The sequence below is a fragment of the Acipenser ruthenus genome, chromosome 33 (genome assembly GCF_902713425.1).
Source record: "Acipenser ruthenus chromosome 33, fAciRut3.2 maternal haplotype, whole genome shotgun sequence".
NCBI classification, from domain to species: Eukaryota; Metazoa; Chordata; class Actinopteri; order Acipenseriformes; family Acipenseridae; genus Acipenser; species Acipenser ruthenus.
The window spans coordinates 8,687,171-8,714,865 of record NC_081221.1 but is presented as its reverse complement, the minus strand read 5'-3'; the positions used below and the strand labels follow the sequence as shown (position 1 = coordinate 8,714,865).

General features: G+C 43.2%; 1 protein-coding gene across 1 annotated transcript in view; it reads right to left on the bottom strand.

Annotated features, from left to right (window-relative positions):
* The window catches only part of LOC117433406 (26S proteasome non-ATPase regulatory subunit 11), a 29,825-nt gene extending 24,205 nt beyond the window's left edge, over nucleotides 1–5,620 (bottom strand). Inside the window, exons 1-3 of the mRNA XM_034055638.3 lie at nucleotides 5,467–5,620; nucleotides 2,613–2,714; nucleotides 1,830–2,026 (exon numbers count right to left, since the gene is read on the bottom strand). Of these exons, the coding sequence (XP_033911529.1) occupies nucleotides 1,830–2,026; nucleotides 2,613–2,714; nucleotides 5,467–5,557 (390 nt within the window). The 5' untranslated portion in view covers nucleotides 5,558–5,620. The remainder of the gene's footprint in view (nucleotides 1–1,829; nucleotides 2,027–2,612; nucleotides 2,715–5,466) is intronic.
* Nucleotides 5,621–27,695: the final 22,075 nt, after the last annotated feature.

Below are 27,695 nucleotides of genomic sequence, written 5' to 3'. Positions count from 1 at the left end.
CTATTCTTAAGGATATTCTCTTCAAGTATTGCTCATCCTTGTTAGACAGCTTTTTGGGGCTTCCAGTCCTGGGTTTGTCAATTACAGATGATGTTTCTCTGTACTTGTTGAGTTTGCTTCGGATACCACACCTTGAAAATAGAGTGATGCAAGCTAATTCACGCAATGTTTTTCCTTCTTTATGCAAGTCAAGGTTGTTATAATAGTAGAAAACACTAGTGGAGGCTTTGAGTAAATTGTTGATGCTCATAATGACTCAAAGTAGAAAAATGCAAAATGTCTATGACTTTTGCACAGCAGTATATATATATTATTTATACTGTAAAAAAAAATCCTTACAGCTGGCAAACGACAGAATATATAGAATAAAAATCATGTTTTAGTGTTTTGCATCTTATGAATCAGACACTTTTTAAATAAGTTACATATTGTCACTTTACTAACTTTGAAAAAACACTGTCTTTGTAATTAGTGCACCTTTATGCCATGTCTGCAAAATAAAGCATTATCTTTAACTTCATAAAGCAAAAATGGATATTAATCACTAAACCTACAAGTTATTATTATTATTATTATTATTTTTATTATTATTTATTTCTTAGCAGACGCCCTTATCCAGGGCGACTTACAGTCGTAAACAAAAAATACATTTCAAGAATCACAGTAATCACAGACTTCAGTTCTAGTAAGTACAAGTATATTACAAAATACGAATCAATATCGGAGCAAATAAGTGTCAGTGATAGTTACATAAGGATACGATTAAATGCAAAATACTACAGATTGAATAACACTTGTGGCAGATTACAGTACAGTACTCTGTAAAGTACAGGATTAAATGCAGTAAAATAGGGAGCAGATAAGTGCAAGTAAAGCGCATTAAGGAAGAGTGATAGTGTCCAGAGAGAAAAGAGGAGCTCTACAGGTGCTGTCTGAAGAGGTGAGTATTGAGGAGGCGCCGGAAGGTGGTCAGGGACTGGGCAGTCCTGACATCTGTAGGAAGGTCATTCCACCACTGAAGTTAGTTATAGTCTACTTTTTTGTGAGTGTTTTGTGCAGCAGATTTTTCTACCATTTTGTCCCTTTGACAAGAAGTTATTTTCAAAAGTTCTGCACCCCTTATATTTAGTTAGCAAGTAGTCCAAGCAAAGTTATCCGGCAACAAACTACCCATCCCCAGTTGTGCTGTTTTCCTAGAAAAAGGAGAACATTTCGGGGGAACATTCTACTTGTGAGCTGTCTTGCTCATTAACATATTTAGCATACTTTTAAAGAGGAGACAATTATCTATTCAGGGATATCAAGATATTTAGTAAGTAAAGTGTCAATAAGGAAAAATGGGCAATAAAATCCCCACCCCTAGTCTTGCTGTAAATCATTTGTTGTTGCCATCATTTGTGCCGGTACTGTACATGACAGAAATGGGTTCAGAGGAGGTTTGTTACTTTTGCATGACATCACCCAAAGGTTTTACTATGGGTAATAAAAATTGCTTTTAACAGTGTCACAATTAAGTGTCACAGGATTCCCTTCGTCCAGGTGAAGGTGTAAACACACACATTTTTGGACCACAATACAAATTATATTGTAAAGAAAAGTTGCTTTTACTACTGGAAGCTAGGCTGTAAATCTGATTCAAGTGAAATTAATATAATTGGATCAACTTAGCATTTTGGGGACGTTTGTCGTCAAACCCCCCACAAAAAGAAAAAGTAGATCAGACCAGGTGCTATGGTACAGCACAATGTAGCTTTACCAAGTGCCATTGAACATTATATTCATGTATCATTAAGATTCACACGCTCCGAATTGAGGATTTTTAAACCTACCTCTAGAGCTTGACGTAAAAAAGTCCTCTTCTCTGCTTTTGCCCATTCAATGCACTCTAGGCACAGCTGGACCTCTTGGCCAGTGGCTGCCTCCATGTCCAGAAATAGGTCGAGTAACAAGCGAACCAGCCTGGCTGCCTTGGCCTTGCTGATCGAGTTCAGGAACGGTCGCACATACTTCAACAGGCCCCCGAGCTCTACAGGAGAAAAGGGAAACATGTTGTTTCAACACTGGATGTACAAGGTGTCAGTGCCCATCTCAGATCCCTGCATACAAATGCATTTAGGTCTTGATATAGGTCCCAATACAGAACCAGGGTTGTCTACATTTTCAATACTGTATTAAATGGTTGGACTTACTGATTCCACACTATCATCAAGTTCAAGACATGGGGTCTCAGATCAAAGGTGATCTGGTTAGGTTACTGGTGGACAGAGCAAACCACAGAAATGACTTTTGCTGTTTACTAGACCTCTGCACTCAAAAGTTGAAATGGTAACAGCTTGTTAATGGCCTTAACAGGTGCAAAATTTAACAATGACATGCGAGTATAATGTTCATGTATAAAAACCAAGTGTAAGGCATTACATACACTACCTCTCATATCACCCATTGCCACATTTTAGTACATAATTAAATCTGAAGATGAACTTGCATGGATTCAGTGAACTGCATATTGCTGTGCACCACCGCTTTAGGTCAACCACACTTTAAGCATCGTCCAAACCAGGGTTTTACATTTGGTTCTTGGCAATGGCAGTTGTGTGGTAGGGATCACTCACCTGCAGCCTGCCCTGTCTTGGCCAGGAGTGACCCCAGCTCCAGGATGCTCTGCTCTTTGACCCGCACAGCCTCCTCATCATTCTCCTGGATTTCTCGCTTCACTGCAGAGGGAAGAGGTCATTGTTAGTACTACACTCACAATTACATTGCACTGCAAAAATGAACGTGGCATATTTTCAAAGCATTTTCACCGTCAAATACAGAAACTTGGTTACCATGGTAATTTTGAGTCAGATTGAATTTGTTGTAGACAGAGAGGAACATATGATTCACAGGTAAAATGCCTTTACAGCTTCTTGTTTATGCTGGAGTTCCACTTGAGAGAATTGTGCATCTTGCTCTTTAAATGCCAGTAGTCCCAGAAAGAGTGCAACAAGTAGTTTGAAAACAGTTAACTTTCTTGTAATCTTAGGCTTCAGGTGTACGGAAGGGAATTACTATTTACAGTTATTGATTAATCTCTCTAAAAATGTGCATATTACAATTGGCCTTAATAAATCTGTCTAAAAACAGTATTACTGTCACTTTAGATTCACTTGAGTTCTGTCCACTTCCAGGTTTTAATAGGTAATTAAGGACCTGGTCAGGAGTTTAATTTAATAATTAAGACATTGCTGAGGATCTTTTGGTAAATGTTTTTTAATGGCAATGATGAGACACAAGTACCAACACATTCACATGAGTTCCCTGCTTGCAACTGTATCCATTACACCACTGGCTAGAACTGGAATGGCAGGCATGTGCTGTTTACATCCAAACTAATCCCTGCAGTGCCTGGTTCAAAAGAAAGAGGTCCCAACTTATCAGAGACCTGGTTAAGGCAATGTTAGACTATCAGATTCTGGGGTCGTATGTGTAACATCTTTAAGACACATTACATTTGTACATATGCATACGGGTGATGTAGTGCAACTACTTTTTCATGTTACTGATCTCTCTTATTTTGGGGATGTTGGTCAAGGACATACTTTTTTTCACTTTTTACACCACCCCTCCTTCTTAATCAGCACCATTTAGCTAGTGTTTTCAGTCCAGTTAGTACACCACTTGAGGCTTGCTGTGCATTCCCACTTTAATTAAAAACTTTATCGGTCAATGGCGCGCCCGCGACACACACACACACACGTTAAATATATTCTTGTTTTAATAGTGTTAACTAAGGTACCTGTGATATGGTAGCAGGGTAGTGTGATAATAGTGTGATATTTAAGAGTGAGTCAGCAAGGGTTACCTGTCTGTCTTAACTTACCAATTAAATGTGAGCACCAATTGCACATAAACCCACATTACAAAAACATCATATAATTTGGCACTATTGTCAGTCACTTGCTGAGATTAGGATCAGGTGTGTGTGTGTGTATATATATTTATACATATATATATATATATATATATATATATATATATATATATACACACACATACATATACACACTTGTATTTATTTATTTTTAATAAATAAATAAATGATTTGCAAGTTGCACACTGGAATTCCTGAGATTAATTTATCCTGGTGATTGAAAAAACAAAGAAAATCCACTGTTTGACAGTGCAAAGCTCTACCCTGTAAGTGAACATGTACTGTACACTTGCTTGGCATGTGTCCTTGGGCTCTTGATGCCATCATGACTAAGTTAAATTGGCAGGCCCTTGCAAACAAAATTAATATAAATCAGGTGTAATATAACTGAATAAGCAAATCAAGATCAACTGTCAAATGTTTTAAAAGGTTCTAGATTAGAGATACATAAAACCCACTAGCTAACGCTATATACAGTGACAACCATCATACCTTCACTTCTAACTTGACTGCTGTAATAAAATATAGGGTTCTGACAATAACATGAAATTACAGTACAACATTGTTACCAATGAATTACATTAGGAAATTCGTTTTAAAAAAGTAATAACAATTTAACAAAATCTATTACAGCTCAATTAAAATAACGAAGAACTCTACAACAAACAAGGCTATTTCTTCGCCACCAATGAGCAACAGCAAAATATACTGTAATCTGTACACAACTCCATGTCTGAGATTGACACCATGGGGGTTCAGAAACGTCGGGTCATATACACAAGGAGTTCAAAGAATATTTACCGAAACAAACACAAATTTCACATCAAAAAGGACGTCAAGGTTATGTATTAGATTGTCTTGCTGTGATGCAGTACATGTATACCACGAATTGAGAAAAACAATAGTTTATCGCTAACTCCACAAAGTACTTTTGACAGTTGACAAAGCAGGAGCTCGAATAACTGACTGATCGTCTAAACAAAATACCCCTGGTCTCTGAACCAGATCAACTTCATTTAACAGTGTACAAATCTGACCAGGTATGATGACTCAGTCTGGGGTGTCCTACAAACGGCGCGTTTTCAACTAATGAAACGAAATACAAATGTACATCATAACCGTAGAATATTTGTCAAATTATTTTCAGCTTTCTTTTTGTTCACTTAAACTTTCATTTTATACCTTACGTTATCAGTAGATTTTTTTTGGACATACCCGTTATGTTGTTCACGTTACAGCTCGGGGAGTCTGCTGAATAAAGAACCAGAGTTCTAAAACAAACAAATGTACAGAAAAAAATACATGCTAAACATCCCAGCCTCACTATTCAGCACCGGGGTTTATTGTGAAAAATGTATTGTATTGAGAGAAAGGTGCCTTATTCACCCAGGCCCCCGTGTCTGGCCTACTACCGCTCTCACACTCACAGTGAGTCAGCAGCAAGCAAGCCGGCTTTGGGCTCCCTTTTCCCCGGAATCTACTCCTCCCCGCCCGGTCAGCCTACCGAGACCTGATCCAGACCCTCGGGCTCAGCTTATGCCCAGACTCCTTACCTATCGAGTGTAAAATATCGATGGACGCGTTGCGGTCCGTGCTGAGTAGAGACTGAGCCCTCTGGAACTCCACCACCGCCGCAGCCGCCATCTTACTGACTCACTGGCTAGTACCTGACTACACAACAAACCCGGCAGCGGCCGGAAATACGTCCCGGTGTGCGCCGGGAAATTGAGTCATTTCTGATCACCAGCGAGAGGGGGTTGTGGGAGACGTAGTCTGTATGAGTTAGTAAAATGGCTGCTGAGAGTTGTAGACTGTGGTCAGTGGGTATGTTAAGTAAGTGAGCGGATCAGAGCGGCTCAGTAAAATAATCAACTTAACGGCTTGCTCAGTTCCGCTCCTGAGCATTTTTCATCAGTGATCAGAGTGAGCGGACGGAATGGACACCTGCAGGAAACAAGTGGAGATGACAGGCAGGATTGACAAATAAGTTTGTCAAGAACGATGACTTATGAAGTTATGTATTAAATTGGCTAAATAAGATGGTAAGAATTGTTGTTTTCGAATTTGTGTCATTTAAATTCTTTTTTTTTTTTAAATGTAGAGCTGTTTTATAGTTATTAATGTATTATTATTAGGCTTGTAGTATTAATATTATTCATAATTTTCATTATTAAAGTCGGTATTGCTGGTATTAAACACAACCAGATATGAGGTTCAGTCCAAACAGAGCGCCGAACTCAGCGAGGTACAGCAGGGGACAGTAACTTCACACAGGGCCATTTTATCTACCATCACCTCAGAAACACAAACAAGCAAATAATTATTATTAGCCATTTTTAAAAGTCGCTCAGCGCTCTCGTGGAGCAGAGCGTTAAGTCATTTAAATCCGCTCAGTGTGCTTTCTGAGCGTTCTCACTCTGAGCGGCTCACTTACTTAACGTGCCCAGTGATTAGACGCTGATGGATTCACAGTGGAATCTTAATACTTTTTTATATTTATTTTAGTATTGCTTTTATTTTTCAATTCTACAGATAATGAACACAACAAACCTCACTGCAATGTGTAATTTTTTATTTTACAAAAAAAAGTTTACATTTTTATTGGCTATATTTGAACATAAGAACATAAGAGAGTTTACAAACGAGAGGAGGCCATTCAGCCCATCTTGCTCGTTTGGTTGTTAGTAGCTTATTGATCCCAGAATCTCAGCAAGCAGCTTCTTGAAGGATCCCAGGGTGTCAGCTTCAACAACATTATTATTATTATTATTATTATTTATTTCTTAGCAGACGCCCTTATCCAGGGCGACTTACAATCGTAAGCAAATACATTTCAAGTGTTACAATACAAGTAATACAATAAGAGCAAGAAATACAATAACTTTAGTTCAAGCAAAGTACAAGTGTGACAAACCACAATTCAATAATACAGCAGATAATAGTGATAGTTACATCAGGATATGATTAAATAGTGATAGTTACATCAGGATATGATTAAATACAAAGTACTACAGGTTAAATACTTGGCAGATTACAGTATTCTGAAGTACAGGATTAAATGCAGTAAAATAGGGGGCAGATAAGAGCAAAATAAAGCACATTTACATGAAGGGTGATAGTGTCCCAGGATACAAACAGAGGAGTTCTACAGGTGCTGTTTGAAGAGGTGAGTCTTAAGGAGGCGCCAGAATGTGGTCAGGGACTGGGCAGTCCTGACATCTGTAGGAAGGTCATTCCACCACTGTGGAGCAAGGGTGGAGAAGGAGCGGGCTCTGGAGGCAGGGGAGCGTAGCAGAGGTAGAGCTAGTCTTCTAGTGCAGGCGGAGCGGAGAGGTCGAGTGGGGGTGTAGGGAGAGATGAGGGTCTGGAGGTAGCTGGGTGCAGTCTGGTCAAGGCATCTGTAGGCTAGTACAAGAGTCTTGAACTGGATGCGAGCGGTGATCGGGAGCCAGTGGAGCGAGCGGAGTAGTGGAGTAGCGTGGGAGAAGCGAGGCAGAGAGAACACCAGGCGGGCAGCAGAGTTCTGGATGAGCTGGAGCGGACGGGTGGCCAGGAGGGAGTTGCAGTAGTCTAGGCGGGAGAGTACCAGGGCCTGGACCAGGAGCTGGGTAGCGTAGTTGGTGAGGAAGGGTCGGATTCTTTGGATGTTGCTCAGGAAGAATCGGCAAGTGCGTGCCAGAGTGGAGATGTGCTGGGAATAAGAGAGGCAGGGGTCCAGGGTGACTCCAAGGTTCTTAGCTGAGGAAGAGAGAGAGAGTGTGGTAGATTCCAGAGGAACAGAGATAGAGAGATCAGAGGAGGGGGAGGAGGAGGGAAAGAAAAGGAGGTCAGATTTAGAGAGGTTGAGTTTGAGGTGATGCGAGTGCATCCAGGAGGAAATAGCAGACAGACAGGTAGAGATATGGGAGGAGATGGTGGAGTCGGAGGTGGGGAAGGAGAGGAAAATCTGAGCATCATCAGCATAGAAATGGTATGAGAAACCATAGGATGCGATGAGGGGGCCCAGGGAGCGGGTGTAGAGAGAGAACAGGAGAGGACCCAAGACTGACCCTTGGGGGACTCCAGATAAGAGAGGGTGAGGTGTGGAGGTTGCTCCACGCCAGGTTACCTGGTAAGTGCGGTTGGAGAGGTAGGAGGAGAACCAGGCCAGAGCAGTGCCAGAGATCCCCAGGTCAGCAAGAGATGATAGTAGAATAGAGTGATCAACAGTGTCAAAGGCAGCAGAGAGGTCGAGGAGAATTGGGACAGAGGAGAGAGAGACAGCTCGGGCACACTTAAGTGAGTTGGTGACAGACAGGAGGGCGGTTTCAGTGGAGTGGGCAGAGCGGAAGCCAGATTGGAGAGGGTCAAGCAGAGAGTGGTTTGACAGGAAAGCAGAGAGCTGGCGGTGTACAGGCCGCTCAAGGGTTTTGAAGGGTAGGAGGGAGACAGAATGGTAGCTCTGGAGGGAGGTGGGGTCGAGGGTAGGTTTTTTGAGGAGGGGAGTGATAGAGGCTTTTTTGAAGGCAGAGGGAAAGATACCAGAAAGTAGAGAGGTGTTGAGGAGGGAGGAGATGAAGGGGAGTAGAGCAGGAGCAGCAGCTTGAAAGAGATGAGTGGGGAGGGGGTCCAAGGCACACATGGTGGGTTTGTGACCCTGGAGCAGGGAGGAGAGGTCAGAGTCTGAGAGGGGCAAGAAGGTGGAGAAGGAGGGCGAGTTAGTAGGGGATGTAGTGGGTGTAGGGGTTGGAGCAGGAGGGGGTGCGGGGGAGGGAGAGGTGTTAAAGAGTTTGCGGATATCTGAGAATTTAGAAGAGAAGAAGGAGGCAAAGTCATCAGGGGAGATAGAGGAGGGAGGAGGAGGGGGGGGCAGGGTTTAGGAGGGAGGAGAAGGTAGAGAATAGTTTACGTGGGTTGTTAGTGGAGGCTTGGATTACAGATTGGAAATAAGCACATTTAGCAGAGGAGAGAGTAGAGGAGAATGAGGAGAGGAGAGAGCGGTAAAGGTCTAGGGCAGCAGGGAGTTTGGTTCTCTTCCATTTCTTTTCAGCAGATCGCAGTGTGATTCTTGCAGAGTGGAGAGCAGAGGAGAGCCAGGGATGGGGAGGGGAGGGGCGAGCAGGTCGGGAGGTGAGGGGACAGAGGGAGTCGAGGGAGGAGGTGAGTGAGGAGAAGAAGAGGGTGGAGGTAGCAGAGTCTACGGAGAGTTGTGAAAAGGAGTCGATAGGAGGGAGGTGAGAGAGAGCAGTGGAGGCAAGGACAGAGGGGGAGAGAGCGGAGGTTACGGCGAGAGGTGATAGTGGGGGTAGGAGGAGCAGGGAGAGGGGGGAGAGACAGAGAAAAAGAGATGAAATAGTGATCAGAGAGGTCCAGGGGGGTGACAGAGAGGGTGGAGGGGCAGCAGGCCCTGGAGAAGGTGAGGTCCAGTTGAAGGCCAGCTTTGTGGGTAGGAGGGGACGGAGAGAGACAGAAGTCGAAGGAGTGAAGGAGAGGGAGGAATCCAGCAGAGTGGCTGGGGTTGGAGAGATGGATGTTGAAGTCACCCAACAGGACAGTCAGGGTAGACAGAGAGGGGAGGGAGGAGAGTAGATAGTCGAGTTCATCCAGAAAGTGAGTGAGAGGCCCAGGGGGGCGGTGCAGAACAATGAGCAGGAGTTGACAGGGAGAGGTTAGTTGGACTGCATGAAATTCAAAGGTATTGACAGAGAGTGAGGTGAGATCGGAGGGGACAGAAAAGAGTAAGGAGGGAGAGAGGAGAAGACCCGTCCCACCTCCCCGTCCAGTGAGACGCGGGGTATGGGACAGGACGTAGAGAGAGGACAGGGCAGCAGGAGTAACAACGGTGTTATCAGGGGACAGCCAGGTTTCAGTGAGAGCAAGGAAATCGAGCGAGAGGTGGGAGGCAAAGGCAGAGATGAAATCAGCTTTGTTAGCAGAAGAGTGACAGTTCCAGAGTGCACCAGAGAGTGTGCGGGAGGGGGGGAGAGGCAGAGAAATTAGGTTAGAGGGGTTGGAGGAGCAGCAGCGGAGGGAGGGCAGAGGACGAGGACGGGAGGACAGAACAGGGATGTGAGAGACAGTCATAGCAGGACAAGCAAGACAAAAGGCACAGTAGGAGCAGTAGGGTGGAGGGTACAGACCTGACTAGTAGATAGCTTCTTCTAGAGGCCCGTTGTGTTTGGATCTAGTCGAACAGCGTCTCAGCGCAGGCCTCCCCTTGCTGGACTCCCACAGCTAGACTCCCACAGCTAGACTCCCGGCTCTTCTGTTTGCTGGCACTTCGTGCTGGCGCCGAAATAAGCTGCTTGATTAAATGTTACACCTGCTTGGCAAAAGAACCAACTAAACTGTGTGGAAACCAATCAAATAGCAAAATCAAATGCTAATCAATTTAGCCACCTGGTACTACTCACACACTAACATTACTGGGGAGTTGGTTCCAGACCCTCACAATTCTCTGTGTAAACAGACATCATCACTAAGGGAAATGTTAAATAATCAATTAAAATTAGATTTTATATAACAAGTACTTATTTGCATGTATAATTAATTAACAAACAACTATGACATTATTGATTCACTACACAAAGGCCTACTGATAAGATATGCCAGTGTTGTTTAATAATATTTTTGGATAAAGGCGTCTGCTAAATAAACAAATAATAATAATAATAATAATAATAATAATAATAATAATAATAATAATAATAATAATATGCTGATTTTAAAAAGCAATCAATTTCCGATTTTAAAACAGTGGTGGGGTCATCTACCAATTTCTTAATGTTAAAAGTTAATCTCAGATCATTGGAGTCTTACTTCTGTATTATAGGAATCTTTAGACAATAAAACAAGGCCACCACCCTTATCTGCTGGTTTAACAATCACATTGTCATTGCATTTGATAGTCCTTAGTGCATCAAGTTCATCTTTACTACAATTATTTGACATTTTAGTTTTGTTCGTTAGTAGCAGAGTATCAACATCTCTTTCAACCAATTTGCAACTCCCCAGTAATGTTGTTGAAGCTGACACCCTGGGATCCTTCAAGAAGCTGCTTGATGAGATTCTGGGATCAATAAGCTACTAACAACCAAAAGAGCAAGATGGGCTGAATGGCCTCCTCTCGTCTGTAAACTTTCTTATGTTCTTATGTTCTTATATAAGTATACTTAAGTAAAACGTCAAACTTAAAAGTAAAACCTTATTTACAAGTGCAACTCTGGACTTCCACAGAGAAGGTCTCCAATTCCCAACACATGAAGTAAATTGAATCCCATTTTTAGATTCACAAATTACTGTAAAGAAAATAAAAAGGTTTTCATACTAGTGCTGACAGTGTTCTAAATCATTTCTCAGGCCATTCAGTCAAGCACTTCAATTCGTTATAATGTTTCAAACTCGTACATTCTCAGGCAACCAAACCGATATCTTGTTTCAGGTCTGCCGATAGTATTCACTTATCTCAATCACGTAAACAAAGCAAATACATTGTGTCAAGTTTACACAGCAGTTAACTCGTTTGCAGTTGCACATGATACATGCTATGTTATAGACGCAATATAAGCTGTTGTTAACAAGGTTTAAAAACCAACTCTAAATATTGGTTGTCTCTTAGCATTGGAATATTGGTTTATTTTTTGAAAAATAAAATCTTGTGAATCGGACACCAAATCTCTTGATTTCTAAGAGTTTGTCTCAAGATTTCTGCAGCGGTGGGGTTGGCAATACTGGGTAAAGGAAGGACAGACATACACATACAGATACAGAAGTGGTGCTCCTGTTGTTATGCGGCTCTCCATATACTGTACGTGAACATTTTCACTTGTAATAACTGCCATGAAAATAAATTGTTACAGTCCTTGTGAAAATAAATGTTCATAATGATTTATTTTAAAGTTGTATTTTCTATTGTTTTCACTACAGAACAGCTTCAGGCTAAAATCAAGGTGCTCAGCTCTGGGCCATCTCAATTTAAGCCCTGGTTGTACCTATATATATTTTTAATAATATATAAACAAAACAAAGGTTTGAACAAAACAGAACACTGATACAAAGAAAACGGCACGGTGAGCAAAACAAACAGGTAAAATAAACCAACAAGTAAACCCAGCATGGGCAGCAACTGTTATTATTTTATGTTTTAATTCTCTGTAACTCACAGTAGCTAACATACAGCGGTATACTCAACTAGCCGCTGAAGCAGAACAGCGAGGATGGAGAGTCCGGGTTTACCCCGTGGAGGTGGGTTGTCGAGGATTTGTGGCACACGCTACAGTCCGGTTTCTCAGAGACGTCGGATTCAGTGGCCAAGAATTGCGTTGCACAGTGAAGAACTTATCTGAAGCAGCAGAGAGGAGCAGGAACTGGCTGTGGTTGAGACAGAAAGATTCTGGTTGGGGATCTCAAGCACAAAAGAAAGAAAGAAACGCTGATGTACGGGTAAGTAAGCTGGGCTGAGTTGAGTGGGGGACGGAGGGGGGTGATGCTGGGACGCCAGAATCGCCGTCGAGCCCTCTTGAGGTGTCGTTGGCTAGTCGACGAAACACCGAGGATGGAAGGTGCCCACTTGAAGACCCCAGAGATGTACCCTACTTAGCTCAATCCAGACGTTTGTCATGCTGATGTGCTGGGAAGCATTGTGGTTGATCCCCGGAGCCAGCATTGCTGGCGTTGTGTGTGCTGATGTGCTAGGGAGGCAAAATAGGCGGATCCCTGGAGCCAGCATTACACTTCAGCCATCAACACCAGGCAGAAGGACATTTACATCATCATATGGAAGGAAAAGCAAATGGATGGAGACACAGATGGATCACATTAGTTTATTGTAAAGCTACGTCTTAGTTGGTGCTTATCTTGACGAGAGCCGAGTTCAAATCAGCATGAAGTAATTAACATCTACTCTCATGTAATGGAAATCATGAACATAAGAAAGTTTACAAACGAGAGGAGGCCATTCAGCCCATCTTGCTCGTTTGGTTGTTAGTAGCTTATTGATCTCAGAATCTCATCAAGCAGCTTCTTGAAGGATCCCAGGGTGTCTGCTTCAACAACATTACTGGGGAGTTGGTTCCAGACCCTCACAATTCTCTGTGTAAATAAGTGCCTCCTATTTTCTGTTCTGAATGCCCCTTTATCTAATCTCCATTTGTGACCCCTGGTCCTTGTTTCTTTTTTCAGGTCAAAAAAGTCCCCAGGGTTGACATTGTCTATACCTTTTAGGATTTTGAATGCTTGAATCAGATCACTGTGTAGTCTTCTTTGTTATTTTAGCCTGTCTGCATACGACATGCCTTTTAAACCCGGGATAATTCTGGTTGCTCTTCTTTGCACTCTTTCTAGAGCAGCAATATCCTTTTTGTAACGAGGTGACCAGAACTGAACACAATATTCTAGGTGAGGTCTTACTAATGCATTGTAAAGTTTTAACATTACTTCCCTTGATTTAAATTCAACACTTCTCACAATATATCCGAGCAACCTTTTTTATAGCTTCCCTACATTGTCTAGATGAAGACATTTCTGAGTCAACATAATATATTACAATGTTAAAATTTGTGCAGACCACTAGAGAAAGCTACCACACTGTATAGCCTATTGTATAAACTAAATCTGTGGAGAATGGTAGAGATATCTGTGTGTGAATGTGATAGCGTGAGAGAGCCAGCCGACGCAGGTAGTAGGTAAAGGACTGTCACAAAGACGGCCAGAGTGGGTGGCGTCAGACCGGAAGCAGGAAGGAATTCAAACACAGACAGACGGTGATGGTGATGAGCTGAGTGCAATGGCTGCACTCAGCGTTTATTAACAAAATAAAAGGTTTCAAACAGCACAAAAACAGGACACTGCACTTGACGCCAAAATAAACAGACATACAAAACGACTAACACTAAACAAACGGTGCACGGAGACAAACAAACACGGTGAGAACAAACAACTATTATATTTACGATCTTATTTTAACTCTCCTCTCTCTCTCACCCGTTCTCCTCTTCCGAACACCCAACCACCAGTGAGTGAAAACATGCAGCTTTTATGCAGTTGTACCGAGATTCGATTGCTAGTCAATCATTCAATTGGAATCTCGGTACAACTGCACGTGAATTAATTAAAGTGCAATTCCCCGTGCTCACATATTACTTTTTACTTGCACGTGATGTGATGTGCCATCCCCGTGCCTAAATACAAATATACAATTTACACACACGTGAAACACAGACCGCTTATACCCCGTGTACCAATGCCTATACACCAACATTTACACACAACACGTAACATATAACATACACGGGGGGGGCACTTTGCCACAAGGACAAACACTTGTAGGTTTGGGTCAGGTTGCAGGTGTTATTAAAGCGGGTCGGGACGGGTCGCAGGTAAGACGACGATGCTGCAGCAGGTTGCGGGATCGGGTCAGGTCCTGTAGTTGCAGGTCCAAGTCGGAAGCGGGTCATAAAAATCTGACCCGCGCACGACTCTGCCACAGGAGACACCAGCTCCTTCAACAGCTCAAACTTCTGAGCCAAAGGCAAATCAACTCATTTTTAGCTTCTCAGTCATGATGACAGGCGAGGCGAGGCAAAAACCACTGGTTTACACAATCACACAAGTCACAGCGTAATCACATACTCACTGTACTGCTCTGAAAAGCGATCTCCGTTCATCCATTGAAAATACTGTATCCCAATTAACCCTTTCAGGACCAAGCATTTTTCAGTGGGATGTTTTTTTTTGTTTTGTTTTGTTTTTAAATATTTTAGTCGTTGCCAATTATTTTTTTATTTTCTCCCCAATTTGAAATGGCCAATTATTTTTAGGCTCAGCTCACTGCTACCACCCCAGCACTGAGCTCTCGGGCAGCTTACAGGCAAGCCCGCAGGCGCCCGGCCAAACTACAGGGGTCGCTGGTGCGCGGTGAACCGAGGACACCCTGGCCGAGGAACCTTACAATACTTCCTGAAGGTTTTGTTAAAAAATATTGATGTTTGGGCAAATTACAAGACATTGTTTCACCTGAGTGATTGCAGTGACATAATACATGTTTACTCTCAGGGTCTTTATAAGCAACCAATGTTCTCGATTATTTTCTCAAAATAAATATTTATAAATAAAATATTAGTCATTCATTCCATTATTATCAGTAATAAGGAAAAACAAAGTACCTGATACATTTAGTTCATGAAATAGTATCTGTTTATACCCACTTGTTTCTTGATATTTATAAATGTTGTAAAAACATATATATATATTTTGAAACACATGAGACAGAATAAATGTTATAATATAACTATGTCAAATGCAGATTTACAGCATTTTTCCATGGCTTTCTTACCTTTCTTACAGGTTTCTCTGAAGCAGGCTGTGATGTCTTTTCTCTCAGCGCTGCTAAAACTTTCTCTGCTCTTTAGACACTAAATTCCCCTCTCAGTGAACATCAGTCCCTCCCCTATACTGCAAAGTATGGTGGCCCAGTAAGTCATCAAATGAAGTGTTTTTTTTATCATGTTTACACGATCGCGGTCCTAGAAGCCCACTTCAGCATGATCGTGGTAACACGATCCCCGGTCTTTAAAGGGTAAAATGAAGTAATGTCCCAATTCAACAACATAAGTATCATTGGGAAGAACCGTCTCCCAGCGTTATATCCCATTTAAGCAGAAATCTCGAGTATCAGGATCCCGATTAGGTGGCGCCGACTGTAATTACATTTAAAGAAACTCTGTACAGATCCCCAAGCCCATGTCTACTCAAATAACATTCTTTCTGAAATATTCCCTTTGCCCAGAGGAACAACACCATCAGATCTCCTGACATTTTCAAAGAAAGTAATTGGCAAATCAATTGTATTAAATACCTGCATTATACCTCTTATACACAATGAGATATAAGTCCTCAAACTAAGGTAAAATTGTTATTCTCCTTCTTTTTCTTCTTCCTCTTCCGTTTACTTTAAGAGTGTGTAACGACTTTTCAAACAGAAAAGCTAAATAATTGGACATCTACCAATCATGTGATTTCACATGTTGGTCAATGTCAAAATAAACCAGGGAATGCAAGCAGTTTGATATCCACACGATTTACATTAAACAATTTATTTATGTTTTAAAACAGCACATACCGCAGAAAAAAAAGAAACAAAATTACAGTGGTTTGAACTTCCAACATGACATCCTTGAGGAGCACACAGCCTTAGCCTGCTGCGCCACTGCGCAGTGTTAATCTTTTAAGCTTATATCCATGCCTGGCCAGCTTTTGCTGAAAACCTGAAGGTTCTGCTCGATTCTAGAAATGCTCTATTTCCTGTTTGAAAATATCTAGTTTCCTGTTTGGTTGATACCATAGAATGGAATTGTACACAAGAGTGGCATGTCGCTTCCTTGTCTAAATCTCTGATCTCGTTTGTAGTTCCTCGTTTAATAAAAAATAAATAAAGGAATAATTTATTAGGTAGAAATAAATAAATGATTTAAAAAATGCATAGAGGAATAAATATATTTAGAAATAAATATTTTTAAATAAATGTAGAAATTAATGTTTATATTATAAACGTATAAAGAAATTAATAAATAGCAAGCCAGAAAAAGATGTCATATTAATTGATTTGGCTGATGCTTTTATCCAGAGCAATTGACATTTGTATACCTATATACTTGTATACTGAAGCCGGCCTATCTCAGGAGGAGCGTACTTCCTCCATGAAGTCTGGGAAGGCTGGGAATCTCTGCGGGCGAGGAGCCAGCGCCTGCGTGGTGTCCAAGGAACCTGCAGGAAAGCTGCAGCACGTTCCATGAGAGCCGAGACCAAGCTGGGCAACGGGGTGGTATTGGCTTCTGACACACACTCAGCGTCAGGTTCTTCCTCCGCAAGGGTATCCACCACTTGCATGTTGGAGGAAAAGGAAGCTCCATCACCCGAGGCCGCTATGGATAGCGTTTCCTCTTGCGCCAGCTGAGGCGACCCTTCCCACCCCGCCTGCACTCCCTTGGGAGGTATGGTACCTGGGGCTGCAGCGGGGTCTGGACAGGGGCCGGGGCTGCTGTAGCCTGCTTGGTCAGTAGCTCCAGGACCTGGGCGATCTGGGCCTTGAGGTCCATAATGTCCCTCGCCTGCTTCGAGCGCTTCACCCATTTCGCGAGCGGAGAAAGGGAGCGGCTGCGCATTCGAAATGCCAGGCAGGGAGTCCTGGGACAGGACATCTGGAGCATTGAGGGCCGCTGACAGTCCCGCCGCGGAGGACACGGAGCTCTCTCTCCTGGCTCTCTCCAGACGAGCCTCTTTCAGCCTAGGCCGTACACTACGTGAACTGCGTACCGTGCGCACTGTGTGTAACTGCATGTGGCAATGTGCCCCGTCCCTGTGTGCATTTGTGTGTTATGTGTTGTATGTTGCGTGTGTAAATGTTGGTGTATAGTCATTGGTACACGGGATATAAACGGGTCTGTGTTTCACGTGTATTTAAAAAGTGTAGATTTATATTTAGGCACGAGGAGGGCACAAATCACTTCACGTGCTGGTTAAATGTAATATGTGAGCACAGGGTTGCACAGAATTAATTCACGTGCTGGGATTCAAGTGAATAATTAATTAGTAATTGAATCCCAGCACAACAGTATATATAGAGACACGTAGCATGCAGTCGGGTTTAGGTGTTCGGTGAGTGGAGAACGAGTGTGGAGAAGGAGGTAAAAAGAATAATAATAATAATAATAATAATAATAATAATAATAATAATAAGGAAAGAACTGTCTCACTCACCGTGTTTCGTTTGTCTGTCTGTCTGTGTACTGTCTAGTCCGTTTTGTCTACCTGTTTATTTTGGCGTGTAGTGCCGTGTCCCGTGTTTTTGTGTTTAAAACCTTTTATTTTCTGTTTATTAAATGCTGAGCGCGATCACGCGCCCAGCTTATACCAAACCACATCTCTCTGTTTATTTATTTCCTGCATCTGGTCTGACGCCACCCACTCCGGCCGTCTTTGTGACACTGCACTAGAGAGGTAGAGGTACTAGCACTTGCGCACCACGTGCACTGTGCGTACCGAGCACTGCGCACACTGAGTACTGGGGTACTACGTACCCGGGGGGGGACGTAGGGCCGAAGCTGAGGTGGGTGTTGTTTAAGCAGACAAGAAATATCACAATTCTAAATCAGAAAGATAGTGAAAGAGAGAGTACACCGAAGATACATGAACCGACAGCGGACCCTTGGGAGGCGACGGCAGCAGCGGACCCTTGGGAGGCAAACTCGGGAGGGGAGACGCTGGCCATGGAGGCGTCAGCGAGTGCTCCACTTCTCCCTCGTACCCTGTAACTGTAAATGCGGTGCAGCAGGCATCCTTGGGCGGTGCGAGGCAGGCATCCTTGGGCGGTGCGAGGCAGGCATCCTTGGGCGGTGCGAGGCAGGCATCCTTGGGCGGTGCGAGGCAGGCATCCTTGTGTGGTGCGAGGCAGGGCAGGAGCAGTCCTTCCCATGGCGGTGGAGGTGGAACCAGCAGGTATTCACCCTCTGCTGGTGGAGGTGGGAGGGGCAAGCAGTCCTCCCACGGCAGTTGAGACGGAACCAGCAGGTATTCACCCTCTGCTGGTGGAGGTGGAGATGGAACCAGCAGGTATTCACCCTCTGCTGGTGGAGGTGGGAGGGGAAAGCAGTCCTCCCACGGTGGTGGAGACGGAACCAGCAGGTATTCACCCTCTGCTGGTGGAGGTGGGAGGGGCAAGCAGTCCTCCCACAGCGGTTGAGGCGGAACCAGCAGGTATTCACCCTCTGCTGGTGGAGGCAGAGGCAGCTCCTGCTGCTCTGCTCCTGGCGGTGGAGACAGTGGCGAGGGCTCCTCTCCCTCTGGTGCTGGAGACGGCAGCAATGGCTCCTCTCCCTCTGGTGCTGGAGATGGCAGCAATGGCTCCTCTCCCTCTGGTGTTGGAGATGGCAGCGATGACTCCTCTCCTTCTGGCGCTGGAGATGGCAGCCATAGCTCCTCTCCCTCTGGCGCTGGAGACGGCAGTGGGGCCCCTCTCATATCCGCAGCCAGGTAGTTGAGTACCATGGCTGCGATGTCTGGGAGGGATGCTGGGTGGTGTTGCTGTTCCCAGGCCTCCCAGCGCTCCCCATCTCTCGCCCACAGGAGGTTGATTACAGCAGGGAGGGCCTCCATGATATCCCTCTCAGGCTCCGCCAGCCAGTCCCAGATCCCCTCTGAGGACAGTGGACCAGTCCGCCTCGGAGGATGCAGAGGCAGCTCCTGCTCCTTTCCCTCGGATGGTGGTGGTGGAGGTGAAACCAACAGGTATTCTTCACCTGCTAGTGGAACCTTGGGCTGTGGACGCTCGGCCTCCTCATCCTCCGGTTCCTGCTCTGGGCAATCCTCCCTCACCTGCCATGGAGGGCATTGGTCGGGTGCTACGTGCCCGACCTCACCAACGGCGAAGCACCATTCCTCACCTTTCAGACAGGTGAGGCAGACGTTCAGCACAGCAGAAACCTGGCGGGACTTGCGACCAGCCCCGTGCTGTTGCTGCTGCTGCTGCTGCTGTTTCCTCCGTCCACTTCTTCCCATTATTATTCTTTATTTTCCCCAAAACAAAAAAACACTTTTTGAAAAAAATCCCCGCAGTATTCCTGGCCTGACGCTTGGCGGAGCTGTCCTCCGCTTCTGGACACCACGTGTGACAGGATGCCTTCAGTGATGACGTCAGACCAGAAACACAGACTCAGGAAGTAGCGGGTGAGAGCTAATAAAACAAAAACAAAAGACTTAAACAGAACACCAAACAAAAAGGCACAAGGGCCAAACAAATAAACAAATTTACACTCTCCCCGAGGGTAGAGAGCTGCAGATTTATTTACAGTGACCACCTCCCGATTAGCAACAATTAATCAATGAATTAACTCGGGAGATGGTCACCGTCTGCACGAGTTTAATAAGGATGCATGACTGTCAGCTAGCTAAATAAATCACTACCTGATTAGTGACGCATCCTCACAAGGTTTTTAAAATATAAAACAATAACAATTATGCAGCGCTTTTATCCACGCCGCAAACAGTAATACAAATAATAATAAAACAGGGCACAAATATATATAGGGGCGGGACACTCCACCACACCCATACATAATGTTGGTGGTCGTCTTCAAATTGAAAGGGAACCGTAGAACTGTATAAGAACAATAACCGCAGACAGATGGACACACATGGATGACGTTTCTCGCATTTTTATATGGCTCAAATGCAGCTTCACAATCGGGAATATATATATATCCACTGAGCCAATCGCAGTCGTGTGACCCTATTGCCAGCGCCCAGGAGGTCTAGTAGCATATTTAATCTTGTAAATTTATGATTTTATGATTAAATCATGAATAATTAAAAAAAAATGCAACAAAGTCAATTTTCTAACGGGGTGTAGCAATGGTGAATAAGCATTCACAAATAATGCTTAGAAAACTGTCACTCGATCGGAACTGTGAAACCTCCCTTGAAAGCTGAAATTACTTTTTTAAAAACACACTTTTCTTATACCAATACAGTACTGGTGAGCGATAATCAGTTCGTTTGAAAACCAGGCTTTAATCACTGATAATAGGTGCACAGGCGGTGATTCTGTGAGTGCTCTGGGTCTCAAGCACCAATGGGAAAATAAGGTTCTGCACAATGCAAATAAATCACCTGTTCTGTCAAATTATAGTGTGGATGCTTCACAAGCAAAACTGTTATTTCAGCAATTTAAAAATATAAAATCCATTTATACAAAGTCTCCCAGCTTTCTTGAAAAGATCTGCGGTTCCCTTGTTTTTCTTTTGTATTTGTTTTGCTCCCATTAGTATCTATAGAAGAGACATCAATCATATATGTCAATCATAATTAATAAAGTGTCACGTCAATCACATTGAATATAAACTAAAAATAAAAGCTTTTTTTAAAAAAAAAAAAAATGCAATTCTCAAGTCTGCAAAACATAAAAGTGCCTAATTGTGGTTTGAAACTAGAAAATGAGTGATTACCATTCACAGGCATGATGGAAAATACTGTAAAGTGACTGCATCTGTATTTGTCACCTCTTTTGTCCAAAATCCATGGCCGAACATATATTTAAGAAAAATAAAACCGTGCTCAGTTCTCCTCAGTGCTGTAAAGGAGCGGGCTGCAAACGTCCGCTCAGGGAACTACACCGCTCCGCTCCCCCGCTCCATATACAATTGGCTCGCTCCGCTACGCTCACACTCTGGGTGTTCCTGCGCGTGAGACTGACAGCTGAGACCTCAGTCAGAACTGTGGCGCGAGCAGGGGGGAGTGGCCACTGGGCAGCATGTTCTTTGTGTGTGTGTGTGTCTCTTCTTGCTGTGGGTGCTACTGGAAAATGGGTGCATGCAAATGATGCACTCATTGAATTCAAACCATGGCCAAGAAAGGCAAAGGACATGGATATGGCCTTTTATGAAGAGATTGAATGCTTTACAAATACCTTACATTGGCCTCATTTCATAACACCTCTATAACAAGGAGAATAATGTTTCAGCATTAATATGTGTTGGTATACTACCCTTTAGCGCTGACATGCATATGTACCTTTTTAACCATTCATAACATTGTAGTTTTGTACCTACGTAAATATCAATATATTAATACCTACCAAAATAGACATATTGTTTTTACCACTCATGGATGTACATTTGCAACTAAAAGAATACAATGTTTACACTTTCAATCCTGTCTAAAAGTCCCTTCTACCATTATTTTACTTTCAAATCTTTTCTAATTTCTCTTATATTACTCTACTTATTACTCTCTTGTCTTGTCTGTCTGTCTATTTACCATACACATTCTCGAATATCTTTCTGCTTTATTAATTATTTGATGAAGTAAAAAAAGAAGTGATATCTATAACACTGATATCTATAACCTATGTCAATGTAAAAAAACAAGTTAGAAAAACACAGCAGCCATTTAAGTGGTGATATCAAACACAAAAGCCCAAGTTAGGAGAAGCAATTGGGGCAACCTTGTCAAGCATCAAGCAAATAGGCACAATTGGAAAGGTGCTGGGGCCCAACATTCACACAATTGTTGCTTCTAACTTGGCTTATTTTTTTCATCGCTTCACTTTACACTGAAATGCTCATGTACAACTTCAAGGGGATTGTGACCATTCCCTTATCAACTCAAAAGTCACATCTGCAACAAAACACATTGGCAATGCACAACCAAAAAAAATGCTCCAACACCCCAGCCCTGGGTCTGCAATGCCTGCCTGTCACAAAGACGGCCGGAGTGGGTGGCGTCAGACCAGAGAGGAATTCAAACACAGACAGAGACGGTGATGGTGATGAGAAATGCTGAGTGCAATGGCTGCACTCAGCGTTTAATGACAAAATAAAAGGTTTAAACAGAAAACATGGGACACGGCACTTGCGCCAAAATAAATAGACAAACGAAACGAACTAAACAGTGCACAGACAGACGAACAAAACACGGTGAGCAGATACAACTAATATTCTTCTTCTTCTTCTTCTTCTTCTTCTTCTTCTTCTTCTTCTTCTTCTTCTTCTTCTTACTTTTACCTCTCCACACCCGTTCTCCACTCACCGAACACCAACCCCGACTGCAAGAAATGTGCGTCTATATATACTATTGTGCTGGGATTCAATTACTAATTAATTATTCACTTGAATCCCAGCACGTGAATTAATTCTGTGCAACCCCGTGCTCACATATTACATTTAACCAGCACGTGAAGTGATTTGTGCTCTCCTCGTGCCTAAATACAAATCTACACTTTAAATACACGTGAAACACAGACCCGTTTATATCCCGTGTACCAATGACTATACACCAACATTAACAAACACACGCACGCAACATACAACACAGAACACACAAATGCACACAGGGGCGGGGCACTTTGCCACACTGCCCCATCAACTGTCACTTCTCATGCACTTAGCTTGCATTCTCATTGTCCCTTGCACTCATTGCCATTATTGGTCTTGTTCATCATCTTCATTGTTGGAAATATACTGCTTTATGCTCTTTCACATATTCTTTTATGTATAGTGTCTGTCCATGTGTGCCCTCATCTACCTGTGCCTTACCTGCATGTTGTCCGTGTGTCTTCCCAAAGCATACTTGTCTGCACCTGTGATGACGCCTCTCCCATTCCCTGTCTGTCTTTCTCACTGTAGTAGTGCTTGTAAGGATAACCAAGAACACTTCAGCCTGTGTTGAGCACTTTCCTTGGCACATGTGTCTCAGCATCTTTATTCTGGTTACAACCCAGCTGATAAGAGAATGAGCATTTCAAATGTAAAGTGGAGCGATGAAAAAAAGAAGCCAGGTTAAATGCAACAATTGTGTGAATGTTGGGCCCCAGCACCTTTCCAATTGTGCCTATTTGCTTGATGCTTGACAAGGTTGCCCCAATTGCTTCTCCTGTGTTTGATATCACCACTTTAAACAGCTGTTGCGTTTTTTTTCATTGACAATGATTTTGTTATAGATATATATACAGGGGTGGAAAGTAACAAAGTAGACCTACTTTGTTACACTACTTAAGTATTTGTTTTTGGGATCTGTACTTTACTTACATACTTTATTTTGGGGATACTTGTACTTTTACTCAAGTACGTTTGTTTAGAAAATAGTGTACTTTTTTACTCGCCTAGAAGCATTTTAAAATAACTGATCAACAAACACAACATTTAGCTGCAGAGGATGTAGAATAGATGTTAAAACTTCATGCTGATTTGAACTCGGCTCTCGCCAAGATAAGCACTAACTAAGATGTAGCTTTACAGTAAACTAATGTGATCCATCTGTGTCTCCATCCATTTGCGTTTCCTTCCATATGATGATGTAGATATCCTTCTGCCTGGTGTTAATGGCTGAAATGTAATGCTGGCTCCAGGGATCAGCTTATTTTGCCTCCCTAGCGCATCAGCACACACAACGGCTGCAATGCTGGCTCCAGGGATCAACCACAGTGCGGTCTCCCCAGCGCATCAGCATGACAACCGTTTGGATTAAGCAAAGTAGAGTACATCTCTGGGGTCTTCAAGTGGGCAGCTGCCATCCTTGGTGTTTCGTCGACTAGCCCACGACACTGCAAGAGGGCTCGACGGTGATTCTGGCATCCCAGCATCACCCCCCTCTGTCCCCCACTCAACTCAGCCCAGCTTACTTACCCGTACATCAGCGTTTCTTTCTTTCTATTGTGCTTGAGATCCCCAACCAGAATCTTTCCATCTCAACCACAGCCAGTTGCTGCTGCTCTCTGCTGCTTCAGATAAGTTCTTCACTGGGTGACGCAACTCTTGGCCACTGAATCCGACGTCTATGAGAAACTGGGTTGTAGAGTGTGCCACAAATCCTCGACAACCCACCTCCACGGGGTAAACCTGGACTCTCCATCCTCGCTGTTCCGCTTCAGCGGCTAGTTGAGCATACAGCAGTTTCTTCCTCTTATACGCCTCATCTACAGCATCCTCCCATGGCACTGTTAACTCTACAAGGAGCACAAGGCAATGTCTGGTCGTGGGTTAGTGGTGGCAATCTCCGGTGGAAAAATAAGCCGTTGACCAACATCTGCCAGCATTTTCCAGTATCTAGCAGCATCCAGTTGTCCTGGTCAAGGCTTGGTTTTAACACCTTTTCTTGGTGGTTGCTCTCCTGGGCGGAGGAATGTTGTCTTTTGTGTGTAATGTTTTGATGGAACTGGTGGCAACTTATTGGTCATGTTACGCTTGTCTTCCAATGCTAAGGCCAAACATCGCAGCACCTGGTCATGGCGCCAAGTAAACCGTCCTTGGCTAAGAGCCACCTTACATCCTGTCAAAATGTGCCGCTCCAGCTCATCCAGAACTCCGCTGCTCGCCTGGTGTTCTCTCTGCCTCGCTTCTCCCACGCAACTCCACTGCTCCGCTCACTCCACTGGCTCCCGATCACAGCTCGCATCCAGTTCAAGACTCTTGTACTAGCCTACAGATGCCTTGACCAGACTGCACCCAGCTACCTCCAGACCCTCATCTCTCCCTACACCCCCACTCGACCTCTCCGCTCCTCCTGCACTAGAAGACTGACTCTACCTCCTCTACGCTTCCCTGCCTCCAGAGCCCGCTCTTTCTGCACCCTCGCCCCGCAGTGGTGGAATGACCTTCCTACAAATGTCAGGACTGCCCAGTCCCTGACCACCTTCCGGTGCCTCCTCAAGACTCACCTCTTCAGACAGCACCTGTAGAATTCCTCTTTTTTTCCCTCTGGACACTCTTCCTTAAATGCGCTTTACTTGCTCTTATCTGCCCCCTATTTTACTGCATTTAATCCTGTACTTTAGAGTACTGTAATCTGTCAAGTGTTATTTAATCTGTAGTATTTTGTATTTAATTATATCCTGATGTAACTATCACTGACACTGTTATCTGCTCCGTTACTGAATCATATTTTGTCATACTTGTACTTGCTAGAACCAAAGTCATTGTATTTATCTTGCTTTTAATTGTATTATTACTTGTACTGTAATTCTTTAAATGTATTTTTGTTTACGACTGTAAGTTGCCCTGGACAAGGGCGTCTGCTAAGAAATAAATAATAATAATAATAATAATAATAATAATAATAATAATAATAATAATAATAATGTTGCAGGTGATGAACACAAAGGACATGAGGGATTCTCTCCTACCCAGAGGTTCAGGTTCTGTGGTGACGGGATAACATTATATGTTGACCTGATGAGGAAACTGATCCTGCTCTGTTCCATTGACCATAGGTCTTGCCAGCCAATCTTGCATTGTTCCACACTCTCCCATCTCATCCATTCTCCCTGCTTGGCCTGGGAAACGGCCTTTATGCACCCTCCGTTGAGCTGGGACTGCCTTGTGCCATGTAGGAGGAGCAGAACTGAGACCAAGACCCCCTCTTCCATGCTGAACTTGCCCCATGATATCACCAATTTGAAGGGCAGCCTTTGCATCTTCCACAGCTTTCTTTGCCGCCCACTTTCTTCCAGTTTTCAACACAGGTGCTGCCTTCCCTTACGCATTTGTCGCGTGACTCTACTAATGTCATTTCCTGTCGGACCTTTGCGCACTTAAACTCCTTGGTTAGAACGGAGACTGGTAGCTGTAGTATTCCTTTACCATAAAGTCCCACTCTGCTGAGGCAGCGTGGAACCCCCAACCATTTCCTGATGTATGAACTGATTAAAGCTTCCAGCTTCTCTACTGTTGTCAAAGAAACCTTGTACACAGTCAGTGGCCACAGCAGCCTCGGCAGTAGACCAAACTGAAAGCACCAGAGTTTTAGTTTGCCTGGTAAAGCGCTGCTGTCTGTGCTCTTCAACCCTTCCACTGCGCTCTCCTCCCACTACCCATTTTGATGCCCTAATGATTACTTCCATTTCCATAGTAAAAGCCAGTGGAGAAATGGTGCATCCTGCCATTATTCCAACTTCTAGGCATTGCCATGTAGTGCTGAATTCTGAAGTTGAGAAACAAAATTGCAAATCTCCAAAGTAGGCTTTCATTAAATTTGCTATTGTCATCGGTACACTGAAAAAATCAAATGCTGCCCAAAGAAGTTAATGTGGCACTGAACCATAAGCATTAGCCAAATCCAGGAATGTCACATGGAGCTCCTTCCTCTCCTTTTTAGCTGATTGAATTTATTGATAGATCACACTGATGTGTTCTAAGCATCCTGGGAAACCTGGAATGCCCGCTTCTTGTATTGAAGTGTAGAGGAGTAACAGGAATCTAAAGCAGTTTCAAAACAGGATTACATTACAATGTGCAGTTACATGCCCGAGCCGAAGGCGAGAAGGCTCCTGAGGGCTCAAAAGCTATTAGAATATGCATACGTTAAACAAAATTAAAAAATTACATTCTTCTAATAGTTTTATCCTGATTTTATGAAGAACTGGTTTTTGTTGCTAAGCGTTTACCTAAGTATTCCATGAGTAATGCGGTTTTCTCAAAAATACATCCGCGGTCTGTTCAGGCTCTTTAGTTTAATCCAAGCGGTGGACCCTATAGGGGTAGTACAGTACCATATTTAATTCAAATATTCTACTTACATGCAGCTGTTCATACCCTGTTTTGTTAAGTGTTTGTTATCTATAACTTTTTAAAAAAAATACGATTTGAGTGCATATTTGTACAGCCAGCTAAATATCAGTACTATTAGGCTACTTTTTTTTTTTTTTTTAATCGTGCTGGTGTTCATAAAGTTCATTCAAAGTGCAGTCAAAGAACAGGTACCATGTCTGTGTTGCTGGTGATCCGTTGAAATGAAGTTATTGAATGTCAGTCTGCATCCATTTGTTTCACAACTTGTGAATAAAACCATAGAGTAGTTGTTATAGCCGCTGATTAACACTAAGTTTGAGTTAAAAAAAAAAATAATGCTATTCTAAATTTAAATCGCTGTAAGGACAGCTAGGAAGTAGACATGACAGACTGCGTTCATGGTGTGTGTACAATAAGAACGGAGATTTTCTTCCCTCAAGCATGAAAATGCAAATAATATCAGAAGCCAATACATACTGTAGGTCTGCAGGATGTTTTTTTTTTGTTTGTTTGTTTTTTAGGCGGATTTCCATGAGTACTTTTAAGATCTGATACTTTTGTACTTTTACTCAAGTAGTTTTCTAGAAGGATGCTTTGACTTTTTACTACGACTACTTTACACTGATCAAAGGAAATTAGTTCAGCTGATTATTAGCTCACATTCTACTTTCATTTATCTATCCGTCTTTAACCAAACTGACCAGCAGGTGTCACCAGTAGTGCAGTGTCACAGTGTCCTTTCAAATATT